General features: G+C 33.9%; 1 protein-coding gene and 1 long non-coding RNA gene across 2 annotated transcripts; one reads left to right on the top strand and one right to left on the bottom strand.

Annotated features, from left to right (window-relative positions):
• Positions 1 to 1,047: 1,047 nt before the first annotated feature.
• LOC127713980 (serine/threonine-protein phosphatase 6 regulatory ankyrin repeat subunit C-like) lies at positions 1,048 to 1,902 on the bottom strand. The gene has a single exon (XM_052219930.1). The coding sequence runs from the start codon at positions 1,840 to 1,842 to the stop codon at positions 1,048 to 1,050; it is 795 nt and encodes a 264-aa protein (XP_052075890.1). The 5' UTR covers positions 1,843 to 1,902.
• Positions 1,903 to 18,224: 16,322 nt separating this feature from the next.
• Positions 18,225 to 23,406, top strand: LOC127714455 (uncharacterized). Its single transcript, XR_007987739.1, has 2 exons — positions 18,225 to 18,318; positions 23,178 to 23,406. It is a non-coding gene; the product is annotated as an uncharacterized LOC127714455 (long non-coding RNA).
• Positions 23,407 to 25,304: the final 1,898 nt, after the last annotated feature.

Genomic DNA, 25,304 nt, shown 5'->3' with positions numbered 1-25,304 from the left:
ACAAAGTACTCCAATTTTGAAAATTGCTAAGTTTTGTTCAAAAACTTTCAGAGGAGATTTTTTGTAAAAATGGACGACATACTACAATCTAGGCAAATAGGGCAATATGTGGTTAAATTTTCGGGGTACGAAGTGTGATTCATTTTTCCGTAAATAAGCATACCCCGAAAATCCTTTTGTGATGCGGCTCTTCATGGTAAAAAATCTCTTTTTTCACACAATAAGTTCTTTGAAAATTTAATACTTTGAAAACATTTGGTAACTCCATAGTTTTTTCACGTTTATTCTATGGTCCTCTACTTTCCAAATCAACACAAATGGTTAAGCTCAGTCACTTGTTTAAAATATAAACATGTCCAATATCACTACACAGAGATTTTTTGTTTACACACAACTTTTGTGTTCCTCAATTGGAGGCACATTAGGGATATTGACCCAAATGACGATTGCCAAAATATGAGAATGAAAAACACTCCATTAAAATCATTGAAAGACCATCGGTATGGAGTGTGTAGAAAAGTGGTATATTTCGGATGTATTTGTTTCAAACATTTTTCTAAATGTAAGTCTTAAACACAAAACGTTTTTTTATAATTTTCTGAACATACATGTTATGCAATTCTCTCAGATGATAACCTCTACTAATTTATTGAGAATTAACTCCACAAACTATTTTTATATAAAAAAAAAAAAAAAAACACTGATTTTAACTGTAAAAAAGGGGTCACAGGAGCATAATAAGCTTTACATAAAGTTCCAGTAACATAAACTTTGTTTCGTGTAATTTCTCACCAAAAACAGTTGTGATAAGTATTTTTTTGTTTGATTTTGGTAAATCCATCAAGAGTTTTATAAAATTCATAGGAACTCTTATTTAACTGGTAGGACGTTTTTATTAGATTTAGTATATATATTTGCCTGTGTAGACGTGCATCAACTGCTATTCCTTTTCGGAATATTTACCATTGAAAGAAAATAGTACTTTTTGCAGCAGTATTTTAGTCTTAACCTTGCATGGCAAAACTAAGTGGAAAATGCATTATTTTGTCATTGCTTTGTCTGAATACGATGAACTATCTCCATGTTTCCCGATACATGAGCAACATTCAGAGGCGTAATGCCCTGATTATCACATAATGTTACATCTGCATTCATCTTAAGTAAAACTTTTACAATTTCTCTGTACCTTTCATCGCATGTATTTAATTCAAGGTAATCATTTTCCCTATTGTTTCCTTTACATGCAATATGCAATGGTGAGTGCCCATTATTGTCACATTGATTAACATCAGTGTTTTTCCTCAATAACAATTTCACTATTTCATCATTCCCTCCTTTGCAAGCCGTATGCAAAAGTGTCGTTCCAAACTTGTCTCTATTTAGAACCTCAGCGCCGTTTTCTAGTAAAAGTCGTGCAATTTGTATGTGGCTCATTTCACAAGCCGCAAACAACGGCGACCGGTTATACTTATTGCGTAATAAAACGTCAGCACGGTTGATCAATAACACTTCCGCTACATCAATATGCCCTTTACAACAAGCAAAATAAACAGGAGTTTGTCCAGCCCGACCTCTTTGATTTACATTAGCTCCTTTATTAAGTAAACACTTCACTATATATGTATGTCCGCCTTCGCTTGCGATATGTAAAGGTGCTTGGCCATGTACATCACGTTTATCTAGTGAAGGTTTTGTCTTTAGCAACAGTTCTACGATATCTAAAAAACCTTCCTTACATGCAACAAACAATGGAGATTGTTTTCGTCGGTCACACTGATTGACATCAGCATCATTCTCCAGTAAAGTCTGCACTACATCTGTATTTTCTGTTTTACAAGCCATATATAATGGCGACTTTCAAAATTTATCACACTTACAGATATCAGCCTTATTCTCTAGCAGTACTTTAGTTATATACTGGTGTCCTGCTTTACAAGCTACAATTAATGGTGTTTGTCCAAATTTTCCACATTGGTTGACATCAACATTGTTCTTGAGTAACAATTTCACAACCTCTATTTGCCCTCCTTCACAAGCTTCGTACAATGGTGACTGCAAAGACCACCCTCCTTGAGAAATGTTGGCCTGATATTCCAGTAAAATTTTCACAATTGATAAACTCCCTCTTTTGCATGCAAAATGCAATGCTGTGCGACCATCCATACTTTGCTTGTTTACATTTGCCTTTTTTCTTAACAGCAGTTTTACTATATTTGTATAACCCCCTTTACATGCTAAAATTAATGGTGAGTGTCCACGTTTGTTACATTTCGAGACATCAGCATTCTTTTCCAGCAATAGCTTAACTATATGTGTATGACCACCTTTACATGCAAAATACAATGGTGAACGTCCCTGATAATCCTGAAAATTAATCTGCGATACATTAACAGTAATAATGTGTTTTTTAAATCTTTTATAATCGTCATCACTTATTTCAGCAGCTTTCGTTGAATCATAGATTGTTATTTTCCTTTTTTTTAAGATTTTGGAACTTTTCGCAAGTAATTGTTGCACAATATGTATATGACCTTTTAAACAGGACACGTGTAAAAGTGACATCCCTTTATAATCATAAATACACACATTAGCATCGTTTTGTAGTAACAGTTTTACTATAGCTATGTGTCCACCCTCACATGCCATAAAAAGTGGTGATTTTCCTAAATAATTGATGACATTGACGTTGCATTTTAAATCAATCAGAACCTTAACTAGGTCAAGGAAACCTTGAACTGTGGCTTCCATTAATGGGGTTGTATACTTATGATACTTACGATATGAAGTATATGAACAAGGTTGAATCAAGGCAGCTCTAACTTGGAGGTCTTGCCGCAAAATATTGATTATTTCAGCTCGAAATGATGCAATTACTAAATTCTTATTACGTATTGTGCTAATGATGCCACCTTGTTTTAGATCGTTTATTACTCTGTTGAAATATTCTTCCCTCAGGGATCTTGGAAGTATTATAATATTATCCCTTTCTTTAGTTTCACGTGATTCAAATCTGTAATGATCGCAAACAAATTGCATTGGTGCATACTTGATGAAGCATTCTGTGAGATGCTGTCCATAAAGAAGAGCAGCAATTTCATGTATTTTATCATGTATCATTATATACATGTGTCCTCGTTTTCTTAAGTATGTTGACACCAATGTTTTAAAACCTTGTTTTAACAATTTCCGTGGCCTTTCTAAATTTATATTAATGTCATATTCGTCGACTATATTCTGTATTTTGTCTCTTATATAAAAATGTGCATATTCAAATTTCAGCCAATTCGGATCAAAACCTTCAACAAATAAGATGCAGAGACCTAAAGCACAAACCTGGTATTTAATCTGACACCTAATGAATCGTTTTAAATTATCTTTAATAGTGTCAACAGGAAATGTGAATAGTGTCTTTACTTCATCCGAAGTTTTCCCCTTAGATAATTTACAAAGCAAAGGAAAGAAATCGAATTCTTCCAATTCCCAGGGGTCACACATTTCTACTGGTAGGTACTGTTTCATCATCAAGATTCTTTCGTTATCTAATAGTCGAAACTCGTCTGACGTCAAATTGCATTCATTTCTTGTGAAAAGTTTGAGCAGTTGAAACTGCAAATCTCTGTATATATGTAATCTGCAGGATACCAATATTTTTGGAGATGGTATTTTTCGAAACTCTGATTGAACAATGTGTTGCTTTTTGTCATTTTCAGTTTTAAAAACATTGAATATTTTTTCTAATTTGTCCAAGTGATCTCTCCAAAGATCTACTGAGCATCTATTAATTGCTTCTTTGCCACAAATATCATCAACTACAAAAACTTGTTTCTTTTTTGGGTCACGAAAGTTTATAATATTAAACGGTCCTGTCACAAATGGTATTACCTCATATCCATACTTTGAGCGTAATTCTAAGGCAACATGATGAATAATCGAAGACTTTCCATTCCCTGAGCACCCCGTGACAATTATGCTGTTATTGTATTTGAGACTTGACTTCACATACTTAGTAGCCTTGGTGATTACAAATATTTGGTCATCTTTTGTCCATTCATCTACATACTGCTTATGTTGAGCTATTAGAATGAAATAAGCAGATAAGAAGTTCGCCTCGTTCCTGAATTGTCTTGATAAATCTAAACTTATAATTGACACAATTGTCGAAGTGACATAGAAATAAGTCAAATTGATGTCACTAGAATGACTAGTTAACCGTGAAATAAACCTTATACAGCTTAGTATATTATTATGGTATAGATTTGGCTCATTGTAGAAGGATGTACATTGTTATGTATTTGCTTACTGTACATTTCTGTACTTTGGTCTTTGCTGGGTATTTTTAACTTCAGCATTCATTCATAGAAAAAAAACAACTTTAAGACTTTATATTCAATATTTCTATTTTGTAAACTTTTTCGTATATGATATATCATCTTACCTCCTATACATTTGTAGGAACATAAAATTGAGAATGAAACATGATTGGTTAAAAGAAACCCCGTGGAGACCGTGTATGTTCCATATTCGGTTAGAAGCCAAACTTATTTCAATACCCGGTTAGTAGTGGTGTTTCGTCCCTTTATTCAAACAATACGGTATTGCGGAAATTTTTAATGGTTTCAACAGACGAAAATTGACGATGAACGATTGAAATAAATTCTTAAAACACATTTAAAGCTAGCAAGTGGTTATTGTTGGCATTTGTTTTTTGTATAGACAAATTGAAGTACGTTCTTACTATAAACGGCATTGAATACTTGATTCTTTTGATAAGCAACTAGTCTAAATTCCACATGTTAAGATAGTCATTAAGATTAGTTCGTTACATAGTCTGCTAGTGACCTAATATGATATAAATGGGGTCAGTAAATTCCATTTGGGGATTCGAACTTCGCCCTCACCACATATGGAATTTACTGATCCCATATATATCGAATTAAGTCACTAGCACACTATGTAACTAATAATATTGGTAAAACGACATATGGGCCGAGTGTAAATATCAAACAGCTATGTATATACTTGTATAAATGTATGTTATGATACACAGGTCATGATCACTATAATAGTTACTTTCTTATATACCTACTGTATTATGAGGAATCATACCACATCTCCTTATCTTTACGTCAAATGGTAAACTTCATAGAGTGTTAGTTGTAGCTATATACGCTAATATTATCTATCTTTACATCACTTTTATACTCTTCTCGAGATATTGTAGCTATATACGCTAATATTATCTACCTTTACATCACTTTAATACTCTTCTCGAGATATTTTTACAAAGCTCTGCAACGGAACTCATACATAAATTTCTTACAAGTTATTGAAGCTAAAAATGTACGATGGCTCAATGACATTATAGAACAATTGCCTTGATCAATACAAAATGAACAACTGATTGGAAATTTATACCACTCACGTGGTTATATGAAATTACTGACTTCCAATGTACTAACACAGATAGGATGGTTTAGTAAAGAATACGTATATTTACCCCTCATATTCTTTGGAATAGTATCTTCTTCGTGTTCTTTTTGTTTCAGATCTTCGATTTGCATGGTAAAATTCTTGGTGATCAGTTTGTAATTTCTATCTGAATATATATCACATCTCCTCATTTTTATAAGGTAAAATAAATTTCCTTCACAATATGTTTAGACTTGTAAATATAAAGATTCAGGTAATGAATATGCTGATGAAGTATGCTTGCTTTTATGTAAGATAATAATTTAAAGTTTGAAACAGTTTATTTGTGTATCCTTTTCTGTATGAACATATTCTACACTGTAACTGTGGTTGAATTATTCATTTTAATTCATGACATTGCTGTATGAAATCACATTGTAAATGCAAATTATTTCCCGACCTTCTGTGGACCATTTGTAGGTCAATGATAGAGAGAAAAGGACGGAAAACTGAGTATTTTATAAAACTGGTTTAATCGCCAATAATAGAAACTGCCAATTCCATTATAAGATACCTGCAAACTTAAAAGTCGATGACAATTTGACACATCCAGAACAAAAAACGAAAAGTGACGAAAATACAAGAATAGGTCTACAGAACACAGCAGAAAAATAAAAAATATCAGAAACACGATCCAAACTTTTATAATCCTTATATTTCACCTGTTCATATACACCCAATAGTGCAGAATTGTATACTTATTGTCAAGGGTCAATAACTAAGTCTTTGTGAAATGATGTATCTTTTTCTAAAGATGGGTTTAAAAAATTAGTTGAAATGAACATTCGATAACATATAAAATATTTCTATGAAGCACATTTTCCCTATACTCTTAATACTAGTTTTTGTTTGAAATATAAACCATGATATGTATGATGATTCAACCGTTCTATTTTTCTAATTCCTAGTATGTGCACTGTCAGTTCTTAGAGTTTTTGCGAATTTCGTATTGATCCTATACAACTTGAATCTGCATGTATAAAAAATGGGAAGCAGATACAAATCTTTATCTTATTTTTGCCAATTTACAATTTGGTAAACCCCATAGAGTTACATCAACACGAAATTCATCATCCCATTAAAACCATGTATAACAACACCAGATAAAAAATAATAACGAATACAATACTAGAGAAAAATCCAATACTAAAAATACAATACTAAAAAAAAAACCACATGACGCCGCCTAACCAATTTCAGCAATGTGTTATAAAATACATATTTGATATTTGTCATCAACGTGCAATTTAAATTGCATTTTGCTCAAACCATTTAACACCTATGCGTTGATTGTAAGACTATAATTGTAAATGGTCATCATACGCTGACAGAATTCCATTCCCTGAACTCAGTCCGACTTGTTTAGTAGTAGTGTGACGTGACATTCGTGGTACGTCTAAGTTCAAAATGTATATAGCACCGATCTTTACCAAGTTTTCTCAAATTGTAAAATTTCAGAGTCTATCGACTCTTGTATCAAATTTCAGGCGAATTTATACTTAATGATAGCAGACCTGGTGAGATTTATCTCCCTCATCAAAGTTAACATTATTTATTCTTTTAATGTTCCTTTAAGTCAAATAGCTCCTAAATATTTACATATTTAAACAGTCCTGGCATTCTAATATTTGGGTTTAAGTCTTCCTGTTGAAGGTTATCACACCTAAAAATGCACTTTAGGCGAAATTTATAAGTGTTTTGTTTTTCATTTAAAATTTATTTCATGAAATTATTACATTTTAGAGAACCTATATGTAAAGTCAATTGCAATTACTTTCATCAATTACAATAATTTTGTCAGTCTGGCAAAATCGTAAATTAAACTAGCTCACATGTTTAGTTTGATCTTGTAAATTATATAGTTCACAGACCAACTTGAAATCAATTTTTATTTAATGAACTTTTGCTGAAAAAACGAAATCAACTTTTGCTTAAAAGAGAGAGTATAGGTGGGAGTTACCAATCACTGTGTGGATCTATAGAAAAAATTAAAATCACAAAAATACTGAACTCCGAGGAAAATTCAAAACGGAAAGTCCTTAATCAAAAGGCAAAATCAAAAGCTCCAACACATCAAACGAATGGATAACAATTGTCATATTCCTGACTTGGTACAGGCATTTTCTTATGTAGAAAATTGTGGATTGAACCTGGTTTTATAGCTAGCTAATCCTCCCACTTGTATGACAGTCGCACCAAATTCCTACTGACAACGATGTGGGAACCAAAAAAAAATAATAGGTAAAAATGTCAAAAATAGGGGTATAGCAGTCAACATTGTGTTTTAATGTTAATCATTATAAAAACTAACAAATATATAACAAAAAAAAACACAATTTGTTTTTTAAATATAGAAAGCACTTCAAGACATTCAGACTGTGAACTAATCATAGCGATCAATAACATAAGTCCATCTTGAACTTCAATAATCATGATATAAAAAGAAAAAGTAAAAATTAGTGCTCCTAACTGAATTGCTAGAACACTGTTTTCAGATAAAAGTTCTATGATCTTCTATAGGGACCGATCAGGAAGAATTTTCATGCATGCGTAGCTTTCGACGACCCAAGTGTAACTCCTTTTGGGGTTCATGGATTTTCTCAGTTACTTACATCATTATACCCAATAATAATGAACCTATTACCTTGAATTGATTTCTCGGCTTGAAGTAGAGCTATAGCATTGTGGTGGCTAACAGTTTGGGTTGTCAACGATTTTATTTGGTCGCGGAATCCACAGAGATCTTGACGAATATAAGTTAGGATGTCTTTGTTAAGATTCATCTGGTTAACTTCCCCACATTTTGATTTGTATGTTATACCACCAAGCCTAGTGATTGCCTAAAGTATAAAAACACATGGTTATAGCTGATTAATATAATCAACAATATCAATGCAAAGGACAAAGTGCTTTTTAAAAATATGCAGAAGTCTGAAGAACTAAACAATGATCTCAATTAACTAGTTTTGCTAATATTTGAGTTGTGTGATGTTCAATTGAAAGTCTACCTAATATAAACAGGGTTTACATCTGAATAAACAAAGGGTCATATATTTGGAATTGATGACGTCACCAGATAAGGATTTGGGGCTTATCATAGATAAAACTCTTGCATATTTACTAATACAGATTTGAATGCCTAAAATGTGAGTCTATCCTAAGTATTTTACCTCGCATACACAAATCCACATTGCGTTAAAGTCTTCATTGGGTAATTCATCTTTTTCAGCATGGGCCATAAAGTTTCTGTAGTATTTTATCCTTGCCAGGTCTGCTCCATCACTGACTTCTTTGACTGGTGGAAGTTTGTCATAGCCACGTGATGGTGGAACGATAGTGGTTATGTTTCTCAACAGGCAGATCATTAATGTAATGTCAAAATTATCTGATGATGTTATGCCTATAATTCAAAAGCATTGGTTCCAACAGAGTGAACAGTAATGATAAAATTTATACCACCAGCCCAGTGGGCAGCACTTATGTGTTCACATGAACCTACATTGATATGGATATAAGTACGGTCTTTAACACTCAGCCTAAAGTCACACCGAACAGCAAGCTACAAAGGGCCCCAAAAATGACTATTGTAAAATGTTCATTTCGGTAAATTTACCATTTAGGAAATATTGATATATTTCAAACACTAAGTGTGTTCTACTGAAAGGCTTAATTTGCCTTAATCATATTTGGCACAACTTTTCGGAACGTTCGGTTCTTAAAGCTCTTAAGCGTAATATTTTATTTAGCCATCTAGTTGTTTTGATTCGAGCGACACTGAGAAATGCAGGCGTAAATTGTTATAAATATGGGGGGGGGGACAAGAATTCAATCTAAACAGAGGCCACATAAGGGTTGGGAAACATTAATGCTCATGAAATGCTAATAGTCTAGAAGCTAATCGTAAGTTAAAAATTCGTCAGGGTTCCACGGAACCTAGTGCTAGCCTACTTTTGCTGTTAATCGCAGGCTCAACAAAAATGAGGAAAAAATTAATAAAAATATTCCTCTCTATACTATCTTTTGATTGTAAGTAGCTTCTGTCCAAGTTTGGTAAAAATCCAGGATAGTTTATGAATCTAATAAATGTTTTAAAAACTTAAACGGCAGACTGTATGTAATATTAACTGGAAGAAAAACTAAGTCCATTTATAAGTAAAATACGGAAAAAATTGAACAAAATTTTAACAAAATTTCCTTCTAGATACTAGCTTTTGATCATAAACAAGCTTCTGTCCAAGTTTAGTACAAATCCAGGATAGTTTAAGAAAGTTGTTAAAATTTTAAAAACTTTAATCACAGAGTGAATGTAATGTTAACTGGCAGAAAAACTAAGTCCATATATAAGTAAAATACGGAAAAAATGGATTTTTTTTTTTACAAAATTTACTTCTGGATACTATCTTATGATCATAAACAAGCTTCTTTCCAAGTTTGGTAGAAATCCAGGATAGTTTAAGAAAGTTATTAAAATTTCAAAAACTTTAACCACAGAGTGAATGTAATGTTTCCTGGCAGAAAAACTAAGTCCATTTATAAGTAAAATACGGAAAAAATGGAATTTTTTTTTTTACAAAATTTACTTTTGAATATTATCTTATGATCATAAACAAGCTTCTGTCCAAGTTTGGTAGAAATCCAGGATAGTTTTAGAAAGTTATTAAAATTTCAAAAACTTTAACCACAGAGTGAATATTTGTGGACGCCGCCGACGACGACGACGACGCTGACGGAATGTAGGATCGCTATGTCTCGTTTTTCGACAAAAGTCGAAGGCTCGACAAAAAGTAATTTGAATAGCGCAAAACTAGAACAGGACGTGGACGTTTTTATCTTTGGTTAGTCTTTTAATTTGGCAAGGTTGAAAAATTCGCATAAACTGACATTTTGTTGTAGATATCTGCTTAAGGTTTATCACAGCGGATTGTACAAAACTAAACTACTTTAACAAATTTTCATTTTTTGACCAATTGACCTTCATAACTTGCTGAAAAGCATATGATTATTGCCAATAAATTGATATTCTGTACTGATGATCAAAACCATGCTAACTTTCTCATGACAATATTCTGGTTAGACTAGGATAAATTTATATCTTTTATACACCAATATTTGTGTATAACAGATCATAGAATATTTCTAGATATATAACCGACAAATATGACAGTGACAAAAGTCGTAATCAAATAAACTCCACAAAAAGTGAGACTATGTGTAGACAATACAAGCATGACTTCTTATGCATGAATCATGGGTCATTCAATTCTGAAGTTACATCCAGAAGTACCAAGGCAAAGAACAGCCCAAACATGTATTTGTCCTTCAGGTGTTGGATTGTCTCGCAACGATGAAGACCCATAGGCTGATGTCGCAGCAGTGCTTTAAGTTCATATAACGTACCTGATGCTGGGTATAGTAAACCCATGTGTTTCTTATTAATGATATGACCATTAAAAAGGTGACTTGTAATCCTATGTTTATCTCTCGCTAGTGTAGCTGAAAGTGTAGATGGGGTGAAATACTGGTTGAATTTATCTCGTACTGCTTTGGGTGCAACATTACTCATCAGTCTAAACATCCGTAGAAAATTATCTTCATTCTCTGTCAATGACGTATCATTACTTTTCTGTCGTCTAAAGATATTCCTCCAAGATTTCCTTGAAAAATTCTATAATAGAAATAAATGATTCACTTAAAACAACTGACAACTCTGACACATTGAAAGAAATTTTAAAAGGGATCATTTAAATACTTTGACAGTTGTCAGTTGTTTTAAGTGGTGAATCATTTATTAATACTAACAACCTTTCTTTTACTTTTACTGTTTAGTATATTTTTGGTAATATCCATTTGACGTAACTCGGTACTTATACATCCCGTCATTGTTTATTGTACTGTGGTATATTTTTGTATTCTTGTCTTTCCTTTTTGCTAATGTGCTTTGTCTATATGCCTTTTTGTTTTTCTTTGTTAGCATATTTGTTTGTTTTCATAGTGATTAAGATCAAACACAATGTTGACTGCTGCTCCCCTATTTTTTGACATTTTTACCTATTGTGTCTGGGTTTTTTTGTTGTTCACACATCGTTGTCAATATAATCGATTTTTTTTGCGACTGTCATACAAGTGAGAGGTTTGACTAGCTATAAAACCAGGTTTAATTCACCATTTTCTACATTAAAAAATGCATGTACCAAGTCAGGAATATGACAGGTGCTATCCTTTTGTTTGATGTGTTTGATCTTTTGATTTTGCCTTTTGATAAGGGACTTTCCGTTTTGAATTTCTCCGGAGTTTTGTATTTTACTTTTGACTAGCTATGATCTAAACTGGTTTACCAGATGATCAGTTTGTTTAGATGAACTCAAAAGTTCTGCTATTTCAGTAGAACATTTTAGCAATTGGTTTTAGTCAAAGCCTTTTTGGTTAAGCACAGTAATAAAGTATTACATAATATATTATACGAAATGAGATATAACATAGATCTGATGATTTTAATAAGTTCTGGCCGATATGTTATTATCAGATATGTATGTGTTGAAAGTAAGAATATTATACAATTAAGTACGTATGGGTCTAGAACGTCACAATGACTCTAAAAAATACAACAAAACTCACAAATATCTCATGACGCCATACTAACAATATCCTATACCACCCCCTTTGGTATGCTGTAGTTATTATGACGAGTAATACAGCTACTGATATGGCCCCAAAAACTGTTACAATAGGTTCCATTCTTTTAGAGTAGTATAAAAATCAAACACATATTCATCTGCAAATATAGAAAAATGACAACATAATCCCAAGATTTTTTTTTTAATTTGGATGACACCAATCACGTGGTTTAAAAGGATGTCAAAACGCAATATCAATGACGAGCAAGGTGCCTTCCACTTCACTTTGCAACCCTTCGCAAGTATTATTTAGAATAAAAGAAACATAATTTAATATGTCCTATCCAGTTGCATTCTTAAAGTGCAATTCCAATAATGAAATGCATACATTTTTAGTATGAAACGCAAATAAATATTATTAAAGTTTAACATGTGGAAATGATAACTGCGTCCAACTCTACATATCCAACTATAGCAGTCATCACGTGACTTTGGTGACGTCACACATCACCCGTATTATGCCCCAGTAAAATGTATAGAAATGCACAGGGGCTTTCAGGAATCGATAAAATAAATTACTTTAAGTTCATGATACAAAAAGTGTGGAAATATATATTACTCTACTGAGCACTTTAGTAGCGTCACCAACGGATATAGGTATTCCCCCCACAAAGCGGTGGAATAAAACATGTTAAATCAGGTAAGTAGATATAAGAAGATGTGGTATGAGTGCCAATGAGACAACTCTCCATCCAAGTCAAAATTTATAAAAGTAAACCATTATAGGTCACAGTACGGTCTTCAACACGGAGCCTTGGCTCACACCGAACAGTAAGCTATAAAGGGCCCCCAAAATTACTAGTGTAAAACCATTCAAACGGGAAAACCAACGGTCTAATCTATATAAAAAACGAGAAACGAGAAACACTTATGAACCACATCAACAAACGACAACTACTGAACATCAGATTCCTGACTTAGGACAGGTGCAAACAAATGCAGCGGGTTTAAACGTTTTAATGGTACCAAACCTTCACCCTTTTTATGAAACAATAGTGTAACATCACAACATAGAAAGACACACTATAAAATATCAACTGAAATAGCTTAACTCAATCAAAGGACATATTAACACCATTGAACATACACTGAACAAATAAATTTGACCTATGATACAATGTAAATACAAAATAAATAAACTAAGGGGAGAATAATAAAAGTAACATGTTATATAGGTATGAAATGTTAAACAATTAAAGAAAAACAATCTTCTCGAACAAAAATATCAGCCGTTTGCAATAACTTTAAACACAGGTAAATGAACATAATTTTGTTGTTAGGTATACGTATACAGTACCAATAGAGAAAGGAAATATTTTTACAAAATAAATAATTTTGATGTTCATAGTACGAAGTGAAACTTTATAGTAATACCAAACACTTATTAAAGCTGGTATATAGACCAGATATAACCCTGAATAACATTAAATAACAAAAGAGCAATACAATTAGTATCAACAGGTCAAATAAACAAGAAAGTACGATTTGAGAGTACTCGCAGTTACTGACAGCTAGTTAAAAGCCAAAACAATTAATAATAAAAAATCATGCATCAGAGACTAAAATCAACTAAAATACATCCCAGGGATTTAGTATTTTAACGTCATGGACAGTCAAAGAAGACATAACTAGTGCAATGCCAAAAACAAATGTATCGACAGACAGAAGGATAGTTAGGAGTTTAACCTCTTTCTAGATCAAAACGAACGTGGGTGTGTCTTTAGGTCTAGTTCTTCTTATTTTCATTATATTCCATGTTTTACTGACTAGTAAAGTTATGTTATACTTATTCCTAATAATATAGCTATTTATTTAGGCTTATTTCCGTAATTGGTTTTCGTTCTCTTCATATCGTCAGGATTCGACAAGATGGTACCTGTTCAAAGAAACATGTGACGAGTTCAAACTTTTTAAATATACATGTATCCTTCAACTATTCATTTGAAGTTTTCGTAGAACAAAGTTATATTATATTTAAGCTTGAACGACACTCTATTTCGAAATAAACTATTGTTTTCACAGAGAAATTCCTGTAGTTTAAGCTGATAAATTGTACGGCGAACATTTTTTACTGTATACGGGGAATAATTTGTTTGTGTTTTTTTCACCGCTTCGAGGGTACCTATATCCGGTTGTGATGATACACTGTGTGTTAGGTAACAACATAAAAATGTTACATATATTATATATGTCTACTTGTAAATACCAATATGGAAACTACAAAGTTCTACTGAATTCCCCCATCCCATATTTACCTAAAATGAATTGTGTTTAAGAATCTCTTGTGTAGCTATGAAAAATGGTAAATCAAATGGTTAAGTCAAAGATCAGCATACTAATCATATTTCTCAATGTAAACTTTCAGTCGTGTAAATTCAATGAAATATTCCAATCATCCAGACTACGAATTGCGCTTACAACTTTAAAACATGCACATGCACACGTAAACACACACACAGATGAAGATAACTGTGGAGAGCCACCTGATTTTCTTTAACTACCATCAATGGGTTAGGTAGTGAAATAAAGTCCTAGCCTAGGATCCTAGCCCACTGGTTGCAAAATATAACGACATGTACTCATTTATAGGATGTACGAACGATGCATTATGGGAAAGCATGATGTCTTGGAATATGGCAAGAAATGCTAATATATTTAGAGAAAACAAAACTCTAAGCTCACGTAAATAGGTAAAAATAGCATAGTTACATCAGTTTAATAATTCAACATGCTCAATGATTGATTTATGAATGAAATATTTCCAGTTACAATTAATACTAGTACAAGTTTAATACGCAACTTAATTCCGTTGACAACCCACAATTTGTAATTGGACAAAGTCAGAAAATACAAATATGACAACAAAATGATATGCATTATGAAATAACAGTTCTTACCAATAAAAACACAAATTCCTATGTTACGTGTACAAATGTGTTTACCTGATAAGACGTTGCTATTGTACAGGTTACACTGATAAAACTTGATATTCCCTTATTGAAATAAATATCGATTTTATTTTATCTTTTTAAATTCTTATCTGACATTATGTGTAATATGTGTCATCTATGGACTGCCATTATATGCTTATTTATACAAACACAACCAAACGCACGCCGATCTTTAGTATTGACTTGACCAGTTGACCATGTGGACTGTTAAAATATTGGGAGAAGTGCGGTCCGTTCGGGATAGGAGCGTCAAATCTCATGCCTCGTGTAGAAGGTGCCGCGTCTAAAATCACTTTGAGAAGTTTGTATGTGACCTGTTGCATTGCGATTTGATTGTATTATCCAACATGCCCTCATTTCCATCGGAAGACGAAATGAAAGAGAGTTGGGGAGAACGTCATTGAGACAACAAACAACCGACAAAAAAGGTCATAATACGGTCTTCAATAAGTGTATGTTAACAATATGTCAAGTTATAATTAATTATTTTTTGAAAATGGTTGATGTAATAGGATTCGTTGTTATATATTTTATTTCATATATGAAGGGTCAGCAATATTATATCCCGAAACTCCTCAAGTTGTTAAAGTAACGTCAACGACATAACGCCACGTAACTTAAACAGGGATTTTTTTGTGACTGAAATGTGATATGGAGTAATACATTATATTTTACTTTAAAATGCGCTTAGTTAGTGAAGATCTATCTTTAAGGTGTTATATAATCATGAATATTCTTTCTTCGTCATAATTTCCATCTACTTTTGGTATTTTTTCAAATTTGCGCTAGAATGAATAGTTTAGAAATACTATTATAAGTCGTTGTTTAAGGATTAGAGATCAAGATAGTTAGATTTTTTCAGTAAGCTTTCATGTAAAGTATGAAAAAGTGTCTATTGTTAGATTAACTGACAGATGTTATATACATTAATACAATTTCAAACAATAGCAAATTGTTCATTTTTAGGCTACTCCAAATTGGTTCATAGTTCTTCAGATACGCTCTCTCAAAATTTTTGTTTTGGAAACCTTAAAAGAAATGGTTTACCGCCATTCCGTGAAGACTTTATAACTTGTCCCTCAAATCAACAATTTTATTTTTAAAATGTCATCACTCACCCCATAATTCACAGAACATTGCATTTTTTCTAGGTTTTTAAAATAATTTCTCGCTTCTGAAAACATCGTATCTTAGAATACAAATTTAAAATGTGTCTTGCTATCGCCAAATTTAATGCATCGCTTGGTAACATATTCATTTAGGAAGAAAAAACAAAGTTCGCTCGCTCTCTCCAATTTTTGAACATAAAAGTCCGAAGACCAAGTATTTTATTTCGAGTGAGAAATGTAGCAGTTCTACCACACTCTATAATCCATTTCAGCCAAATTATTTCGAGTGAGAAATGTAGCAGTTCTACCACACTCTATAATCCATTTCAGCCAAAAGAATCTAAGCATTATCATCTGGAAACCAATCAGAACTAAATTTTATTACGCAATAGTTTTTAGAATGCGTTGATTTCATATGAAACTAATAGATACGCATCGTGATGCGAGGTAGTAACTCCAACATACGGTAAGCAATTGTGTAACAGTACATAACTCGGATTTCCTAAACAAAATCATCATCATTTACAAGCTTGACTTAATTTTCTTTTAGATACAGAGTTGAAGATAGGGTAGCTGTATAATATTGTTGAAACATACAACAAGGGTATTACATAAAGGAACAATAAGCGTATGCAAAATAAAACTAAACAAAATACCAGCCTTATAACTTTGTACAGCAGACGTGCATTTCGTCTACAAAAAACTCATAGTTTACGATCAAATCAAAAAAGTTTAAAGGCCAAATCAAGTACGAAGTTGAAGAGCATTGAGGACCCTAATTTCCGGAAGGTTTTGCCCAAAAAAAAATTACGGTCATCTACTATTCCTTGGCACTGTTTATCAAAAAAAAAAGAGAGAGAAAGATACCAAAGGGATATTCAAACCCATAAGTCGAAAATAAACTGACGATGCCATGGCAAAAAACGAAAAACGACAAACAACAGTACACACAGCAACACGAACCCCACCATAAACTGGGGGTATCAGGTATTCCAGAAGGGTAAGCTGATAATGCTCCACATGTGGCACCCGTCGTGCTGATCACGTAAGTTTTTACTCAATGATAAGTCTTGTTCGGTAGGTCACATTCGAGAAAAAGAGGACGGGATTGTGTTTACATATTTGACACTTTCAAAGTTCTCTAGTTATGCCCCTTTATAACGTTATATGCAAGCGGAGGCATTATTTGTGTACCAGGGCACATTTATAATTTATTCGATGTTACCTTGATTTCTATATTTAGAATTTTCATTAAGGCTATATTTCTTAATGGATAGAGATTTTGGTCACATGTTCTTTTTGTGGGGTAGGCACTCTCACTTCAATTTACTCACTGAGCAGTCATATTTTTGGATTCTGAACAGATTGTTAAATTGCTTTGATATATGTTGCTGTAGTTACTGCATATTCTTTGTGAATCTCTATTAGTACTTTACATATCAGTTGTATATACTTTTCTCACACTATTTTTAGTATGCAAGATTTGGTAAGATTGATTGGTTGAATGGCGAAGAATCTGTAGGTGAATCAGATCTTAATGAATGATAAATACAATTAATTCACTTTAAAATGCCTTAAACTCATTAGAATTTGAAAAATAATTAATCTTTTAATAATAGATTATAATAGAGTGATGTAATATAAAACAGACAGAAAAAGTTTTCTTGTGTATAATAAATAAATAGTAATTAAATGGTTAAATCTTCATTTCAAAAACCTTTATTTTTTTTAGCATCTAAGGGAACAAATATTTGTATGTTTATTATGTGTTCATATTGTGACGTCATGTTTTTAAACACTGAACACATTAGTTATAAATTCATAATGCTGTACTGTTTTACTTCATTTACTAATATTTATGAATTCATGTAGAAGTATATTTTTACATGGGAACAGAATATGTATCACAATTAAGTTTATGAGCTGCAAAAAACATTAAACATGTAAGAAACAAGTTTCAGTTGAGTCTTTGAGACAGAAAATATATGTATTTATCAAAGATGTACAAAAATCGAACATGAAAAAATGTTGTTTGTTTATAGTTGACTAGTGTTTGGTTAATTATAGTAAGGTCGGTTCGATTGGGATATTGAGTTCATGCACGAGTGAACTCAGGTGGTTTAAAGTCATTCGAGCCATTGCAGTCAAAGTGTACAGTAGCATTTTATTAGTTTATCTTCAACTTGTACTTTTCGTCATATGGCAAGTTCTGAACGTGAAGAAAATCACCTTTATGATATAATGATACTGACATAACAATGAAGATATGGTAACCAAAATTGCAGACATAACCTTGAACAATTTTAAACAGTATTTAAATAGTAAAATTGATAGCCTAAAGATGGAACTTCTGGAAGACGCGACGAATAAATCAGAAACCTTGTTTATAAACAGCTAAAATCAAGACTTTCTTATAAGTTAAAGTTACAGTAAGCATGTTCAGCACGAATTTAATTCTGAAATTGATTATATAGTATCCAGGATCAAACGTGCAGCCGAGCGTGATGAATATTCTAAAGTCGTGGATATTAGCTATGACCTTATGGAGAAAATTCTTAAGCGGAACAAGTGTATTAAGATCGCTGACAAGTCACCAGCAGAAGGGGATACAGTCAAAGAATACCTATCAGACGAGCTTGCTTAGGATTCCGAGGATGAGAAGAAAACTAGGTCTGCTGTAACATGGACCTTGACGGACCAAGTAGCACAAGGAACAAGAGCGTTTTAAAGATCAAGGTGATAAGTATTGTTTACATCATGTATTGTTTTTCATCATATTGAAATTCAAATTTATTATAAAAATGAACATTTAGATTGTAATTCAGTACATGTCATTTGATTATGAAAAAGAATCCCTCTTCATGATCTGTTTAGGGAAATGAGAAGAACATATATAAGTATTTGAAAGTTAATGCTAAACATTCATTTGTCTTAGACATGATTGATTATGGTTCTTATATCCAGTTTATCACAGTTCCGCCAGTTATACTGTTATATTTAACAAGAAATATTTAATAATGCTGAATTTGTTTCAGAAGCTAATTCAGAGAAAGGAATTGGACTATAAAAATTTTTGTTTTTGGTTTTGTTTATCCTTGTTCAGAGTTCTGACATGCGCAGGTTTTATAATGTATAGTTATCATGAGCTGTAGCTAAACTATAATACAGTTACCAAGAGTTTCATTTTGATTATTGTTGCTTAATTTACCACTGGGAATGATACTAGTAGATTTCTTTAGGGTTTTTTACTTTTTGAGTATCTATTTGTCTTAATCACTGGGCTGATTGATTGTAAAATTTACTGCATGTGTTGGTAAAAATTTGGAAACCACGTGCTCCAGACTGGTTGTCATTGAAGCCACTGTGCTGATTTTATTGAAGCCGTTGACTGGATATTATTGAAGCATATGTACTTATTGTTATTGAAGCCACTTGACTATTGTTATTGAAGTCACTGGACTGGTTGTTATTGAAGCCATTGGACTGGTTGTCATCGATGCCAATGGGCATGTTGTAATTGAAGGCACTGGACTGATAGTTATTTAAGCCTCTGGGCTGTTATCATCAAATACACTAGACATGTTGTTATTGAAGCCATTGGACTAGTTGTTATTGAAGACACTGGACATGCTGTATTGACTGCACTATACTGATATTATATTAAGCCTATGGGCATTAAATCCACTGGACAGGTTGTTATTTAAGTCACTGGAATGGTTGTTATTGAAGTCACTGGAAAGGTTGTTATTGAAGCCACTGGACTGGTTGTTATTGAAGGCACTGGACTGATAGTTATATTAAGCCTCTGGGCTGTTAATCATTAAATCCACTGGACAGGTTGTTTTTGAAGTCACTGGATGGTTGTTATTGAAGCCGCTGGACTAGTTGTTAATAAAGCCACTGGGCATGTCGTAATTAAAGCCACTTGTCTTAAACCACTGGACATGTTGTTATTGAAGCTAATGGGCATGTTGTTGTTGAAGCCATTGGACTGATTGTTGTTGACGCAACTGAGCAGGTTGTTGAAGCCACTGGGCGTGTTGTTATTGAAGACACTGGGCAAGTTGTAATTTAAGCCACTTTGCTGATAGTTAATTAAGCCACTGGGCATGTTGTTATTGACGCCACTGGGCATGTTGTTATTGACACCACTGGGCAGATTATTATTAATACCAATGGACAGGATGCTGTTGAAGTCAATGGGCATGTCGTAATTCAAGCCATGGGCTGGTAGTTATTTAAGCCACTGGGCATGTTATTACAGACGCCACTGGGCGTGTTTGTTTGTAAAGCCATTGGGCAGGTTGTTATTGACGCCACTGGGCAGGTTGTTATAGACGCCACTGGGCAGGTTGTTATTGATGCCACTGGGCAGGTTTTATAGACGCCATTGGGCGTGTTGTTATTGAAGCCACTGGGCAGCTTGTTTGTAGGGCACTGGGCATGTTGTTATTGACGCCACTGGGCAGATTGTTATAGACGTCACTGGGCAGGTTGTTATAGACGCCACTGTGCGTGTTGTTATTGCAGCCACTGGGCAGGTTGTTTGTAAAGCCACTGGGCAGGTTGTTATTGACGCCACTGGGCAGGTTGTTTGTTAAGCCACTAGGCATGTTGTTATTGACGCCACGAGGCAGGTTGTTGTAGACGCCACTGGGCAGGTTGTTTGTTTAGCCACTGGGCATGTTGTTATTGACGCCACGAAGCAGGTTGTTATAGACGTAACTGGGCGTGTTGTTATTGAAGCCATTGAGCGTAATTATTTGTAAAGCCACTGGGCAGGTTGTTATTGACGCCACTGGTCAGATTGTTATAGACGTCACTGGGCAGGTTGTTATAGACGCCACTGTGCGTGTTGTTATTGCAGCCACTGGGCAGGTTGTTTGTAAAGCCACTGGGCAGGTTGTTATTGACGCCACTGAGCAGGTTGTTTGTTAAGCCACTAGGCATGTTGTTATTGACGCCACGAGGCAGGTTGTTGTAGACGCCACTGGGCAGGTTGTTTGTTAAGCCACTGGGCATGTTGTTATTGACGCCACGAGGCAGGTTGTTATAGACGCAACTGGGCGTGTTGTTATTGAAGCCATTGGGCAGGTTGCTTGTAAAGCATTTGGCAGTTTATTGTTGAAGACACTTGGCTGGTTGTTATTGACGCCAATGGACAGGCAGGTTGTTGAAGTCACTGGGTGTGTTATTGAAGACACTGGGCCAGTTGTAATTAAAGCCACTGGGCTGATAGTTAATTAAGCCACGAGGCAGGTTGTTATAGACGCAACTGGGCATGTTATTATTGACGCAATTGGGCAGGGTTTTTTTATTAATGCCAATGGGCAGGGTGTTATTGAAGCCACTGGACATGCGTAAATTAAGTTATAGGCCGATAGTTATTTAAGCCACTGGGCATGTTATTAATGCCACTGGGCAGGTTGGTATTAAAGCCACATGGCAGGTTGTTTGTAAAGCCACTGAGCAGGTTGTTAGTGAAGACACTGAGCAGGTTGTTATTGACACCAGTGAAAAGTATCTTGTGAAAAACACTTGACTGGTTGTTATTGAAGCCACTTGGCAAGTCGTAATTAATTAAGCCACTGGGCTGGTAGTTACAGTTATTGACGCCACTGGGCATGTTGTAATTGGCGCAACTGGGCATGTTGTTTTTTGAAGATACTGGGCTTGTAGTTATTGAAGACTCTGGGCTGGTTGTTGTTGAAGACACTGAGCTGGGTGTTGAGGACACTGGGCTAGTAGATGTTGAAGACACTTGCAGTGACTTGGCTGTTTGTTAATGAAGCCACTGAGCAGGTTGTTATTGCAGACACTGGGCTGGTAGTTATTCAAGACACTGGACAGGTTGTTGTTAAAGACACTGGGCATGTTATTGTTGGAAACTATGGGCAGGTTGTTGTTGAAGACATTCGGTAGGTTGTTGTTGAAGCCTCTAGGCATGTTGTTATTGAAGACACTGTGCTGGTTGTTGTTGAAGACATTAGGCAGGTTGTTATTGAAGACACTGGACTTGTTGTTATTGAAGACACTGAGCTGGTTGTTGTTGAAAATTATGGACTGGTTATTGTTGAAGACACTGGGCCTGTTTTTGTATAAGCCACTGGGTCGGTTTGTTATTAAAGACACTGGGCTGGTTGTCGTTGAAAACACTTGGCATGTTGATATTAATGGCACTTGGCTGGTTGTTGTTGAAGACACTGGTTAGGTTGTTATTGAAGACATTGTGCTGGTTGCTGTTGAAAACACTGGACAGGTTTGTTATTACAGAAAACGGGCAGGTGGTTGTTGATGAAGCCACTGGGCTGTTTATTATTAAAGTAACTTAGCATATTATTACTAAAGTCACTAGGGCGAATATTTAGACAATACTGATTCTTATTGAAGCTATTAGGCTGAACTTCAGACATGCATATTGGTATATTATTTAACAAAATAAACTTCTTTAAATAGCTATGTTAAAGATGCTGACATACACCTTGATTAAAATTTTTAGTTAAAATAACATTCACTGAGAAGTCCAATGTTCATAGGTTTCGAAATGATTCCAGACGTCTCTCGTATACAAGAGCCAGTGCTAACGCCTGTATTTCTGATAGGATTTTTCTGAATCATAACAGGTTAAAATGGGACAGAGGAAAGGATGGTTACGTTAGAGAAGACTTTAAAGCACAGTTATCTGTTTATCAAAATTTAGGAATTCAAATAAATATTCAATGCTATTTTCCCGTTCTTTGTGTTTCGAGCGCACTTGTCTCTGCAAGTGGCGTCTCCCATGTAAGAGTTTGTGGTTATTTGATAAATATTTTATGTTCGATTGAGTTTACGAATTAGAATTTAAATGTATTTATCAAAGATGTACAAAAATCGAACATGAAAAAATGTTGTTTGTTTATAGTTGACTAGTGTTTTGTTAATTATAGTAAGGTCGGTTCGATTGGGATATTGAGTTCATGCACGAGTGAACTCAGGTGGTTTAAAGTCATTCGAGCCATTGCAGTCAAAGTGTACAGTAGCATTTTGCCAAATAAATAATATTATTAATTATATTATTTATTTTCAGATTTGTAGACCACTAGTATGGGGAAACCAGTACATGTACAAGCTGCTTAATACCTGTGTATTTATATGAACTTTCCACAATATTATACTCATATTTATAATAAAATGTGCGCTTGTCTCTGCAAGTGGCGTCTCCCATGTAAGAGTTTGTGATTATTTGATAAATATTTTATGTTCGTTTGAGTTTACGAATTAGAATTTAAAGGGATAAATGAAAATGACAAATATGATTTTATTTAGAATGTTGTTCAGTGCAAATCTACTTGTTCATAGACATGTCAGAGTTATCTTTCTTTCCACTAGTATTGATAGTATTATATGATAGTGTTTTGTGACTACGTTATTATGTTGATGTCATTTTAGACCTTTAAATAAAGAACCTAAATATATATTCAATCGAGTGTTTGTTATACAAGTATCACATAAACCATTAAAACATTATACTGACCAATGAACCATAAAAATGAGGCCAATGTCAGATGTACCCTGCTAGACAGACATGTACACCGTACAAACATTCTATGGTTCAAATAATGTTGACCTATTTCTAATAGTATTGAAGAAACAGATTTAACCAGGAAAACTTATAACGTTGACAAATGAACCATGAAAATGAGGTCAAGGTCAGATTAACCCTACCAGATAAACACGTACATGCACAACTAACAATTATTCCATTCACCAAATATAGGTGATCTTAGCTATTGTTTATAGTATCTTAAAAGAAGGCCGAACCACTGAAACTTAACAGAGACCAATGAACTTTGAAAATGAGGTCAAGGACAGATGATACCCGTCAGACACATATCTACACCTTATAATCATTCCATACACCAAATATAGTTGACCTATTGTTTATAGTATTAGAAAAACAGACCAAATACAAAAACTTAACATTGAGCCATGAACCGTGAAATTAAGGTCAATGTCAGATGAAACCGGCCAGAATGACATGAACACCTTGCAATCATTCCATATACCAAATATAGTTGACGTACTGATTACAGTATCTGATATTTGGAACTCATCATGTAACTTTAACTTTCATCAGTGATCCATGAAATGAGGTCGAGGTCAGGACAGACCTTGCAAGGAACCTATATACCAAATATGGTTAACATATTACTCATAATGAATGAGAAATGCACATGACAAAAAAAAACAATTTTTTTGTTCAAGCAGTCGCTGAACCAAATATCCAGGTGTTCTACCTTCTATTATATAAATACAAATAGTTTACGCCGCCGCCGCCGGATTGTTATCACTATGTCTTGCATTCTAGTCGAGACAATAATGACGAAAGACAAATAACCGTCCAAATAACAGTACACAGAAAATATTACACAACATAACCCCTTCCATAAGCAGGGAGGCTAGTAAACACATGTGCTCACTAAGTGTGAGCAGTTTCTAGTCAGTTATTTGAACCCGTTTTTTTCCTCATAAGTATTTAAAATTCAGTAGATGTTTCAGTCGATGATTTCACAGTCGAGGAGACGGGATTGCAGATCCGATAAAGGACCTAATCAGTTGTAATCTATGAAAAAGATATTCCATAAAGGTCAAACAAAATTTACCGATTGTTACTTTGTGTTAGAGTGTGGATTGGTATAGTGGCTGATGCATATACAGCAGAAGACGTTTACCCTGTTGAAACACCCGGTCTCGCACCTTTTGGAGTTTATGCGATTCCTTCAATTTTGTTTTTTAATTTGATGTGTATGTTCTTGTAGATTTATGAGTTTGAAAAACGTTAAAGTATTGTTGATCTCAATTGTTTATTTACCTCTACTGTTTTACACATACCCTGCATGTGGCGTTTTACCCGGTGGGTCAGGAGTATGTATACGTTTAATCCGACCAAATTCTTGCGAACATCGTTTCAACACTTTTGTATTTATTCTCTCATCGGCGCATTACCCACATATTCTTTCATTCATAATAATAGTAAAATTTAAAGTGTAAGAGTTATTACAAAGTAGATGGCTATGTCATGTTAACTATCGCCTCGTTTGTTTATAATTATGGAGACAAGA

This window comes from Mytilus californianus, unplaced genomic scaffold (genome assembly GCF_021869535.1).
Source record: "Mytilus californianus isolate M0D057914Y unplaced genomic scaffold, xbMytCali1.0.p SCAF_9, whole genome shotgun sequence".
NCBI classification, from domain to species: domain Eukaryota; kingdom Metazoa; phylum Mollusca; class Bivalvia; order Mytilida; family Mytilidae; genus Mytilus; species Mytilus californianus.
The sequence above is the reverse complement of the archived record's forward strand: the minus strand, read 5'-3'. Positions and strand labels throughout refer to the sequence as shown.

What these genes read in the sequence shown, in the direction of transcription:
- LOC127713980 (XM_052219930.1), bottom strand. Translation starts at nt 1,842, where the DNA reads ATGGCTTGTAAAACAGAAAATACAGATGTAGTGCAGACTTTACTGGAG.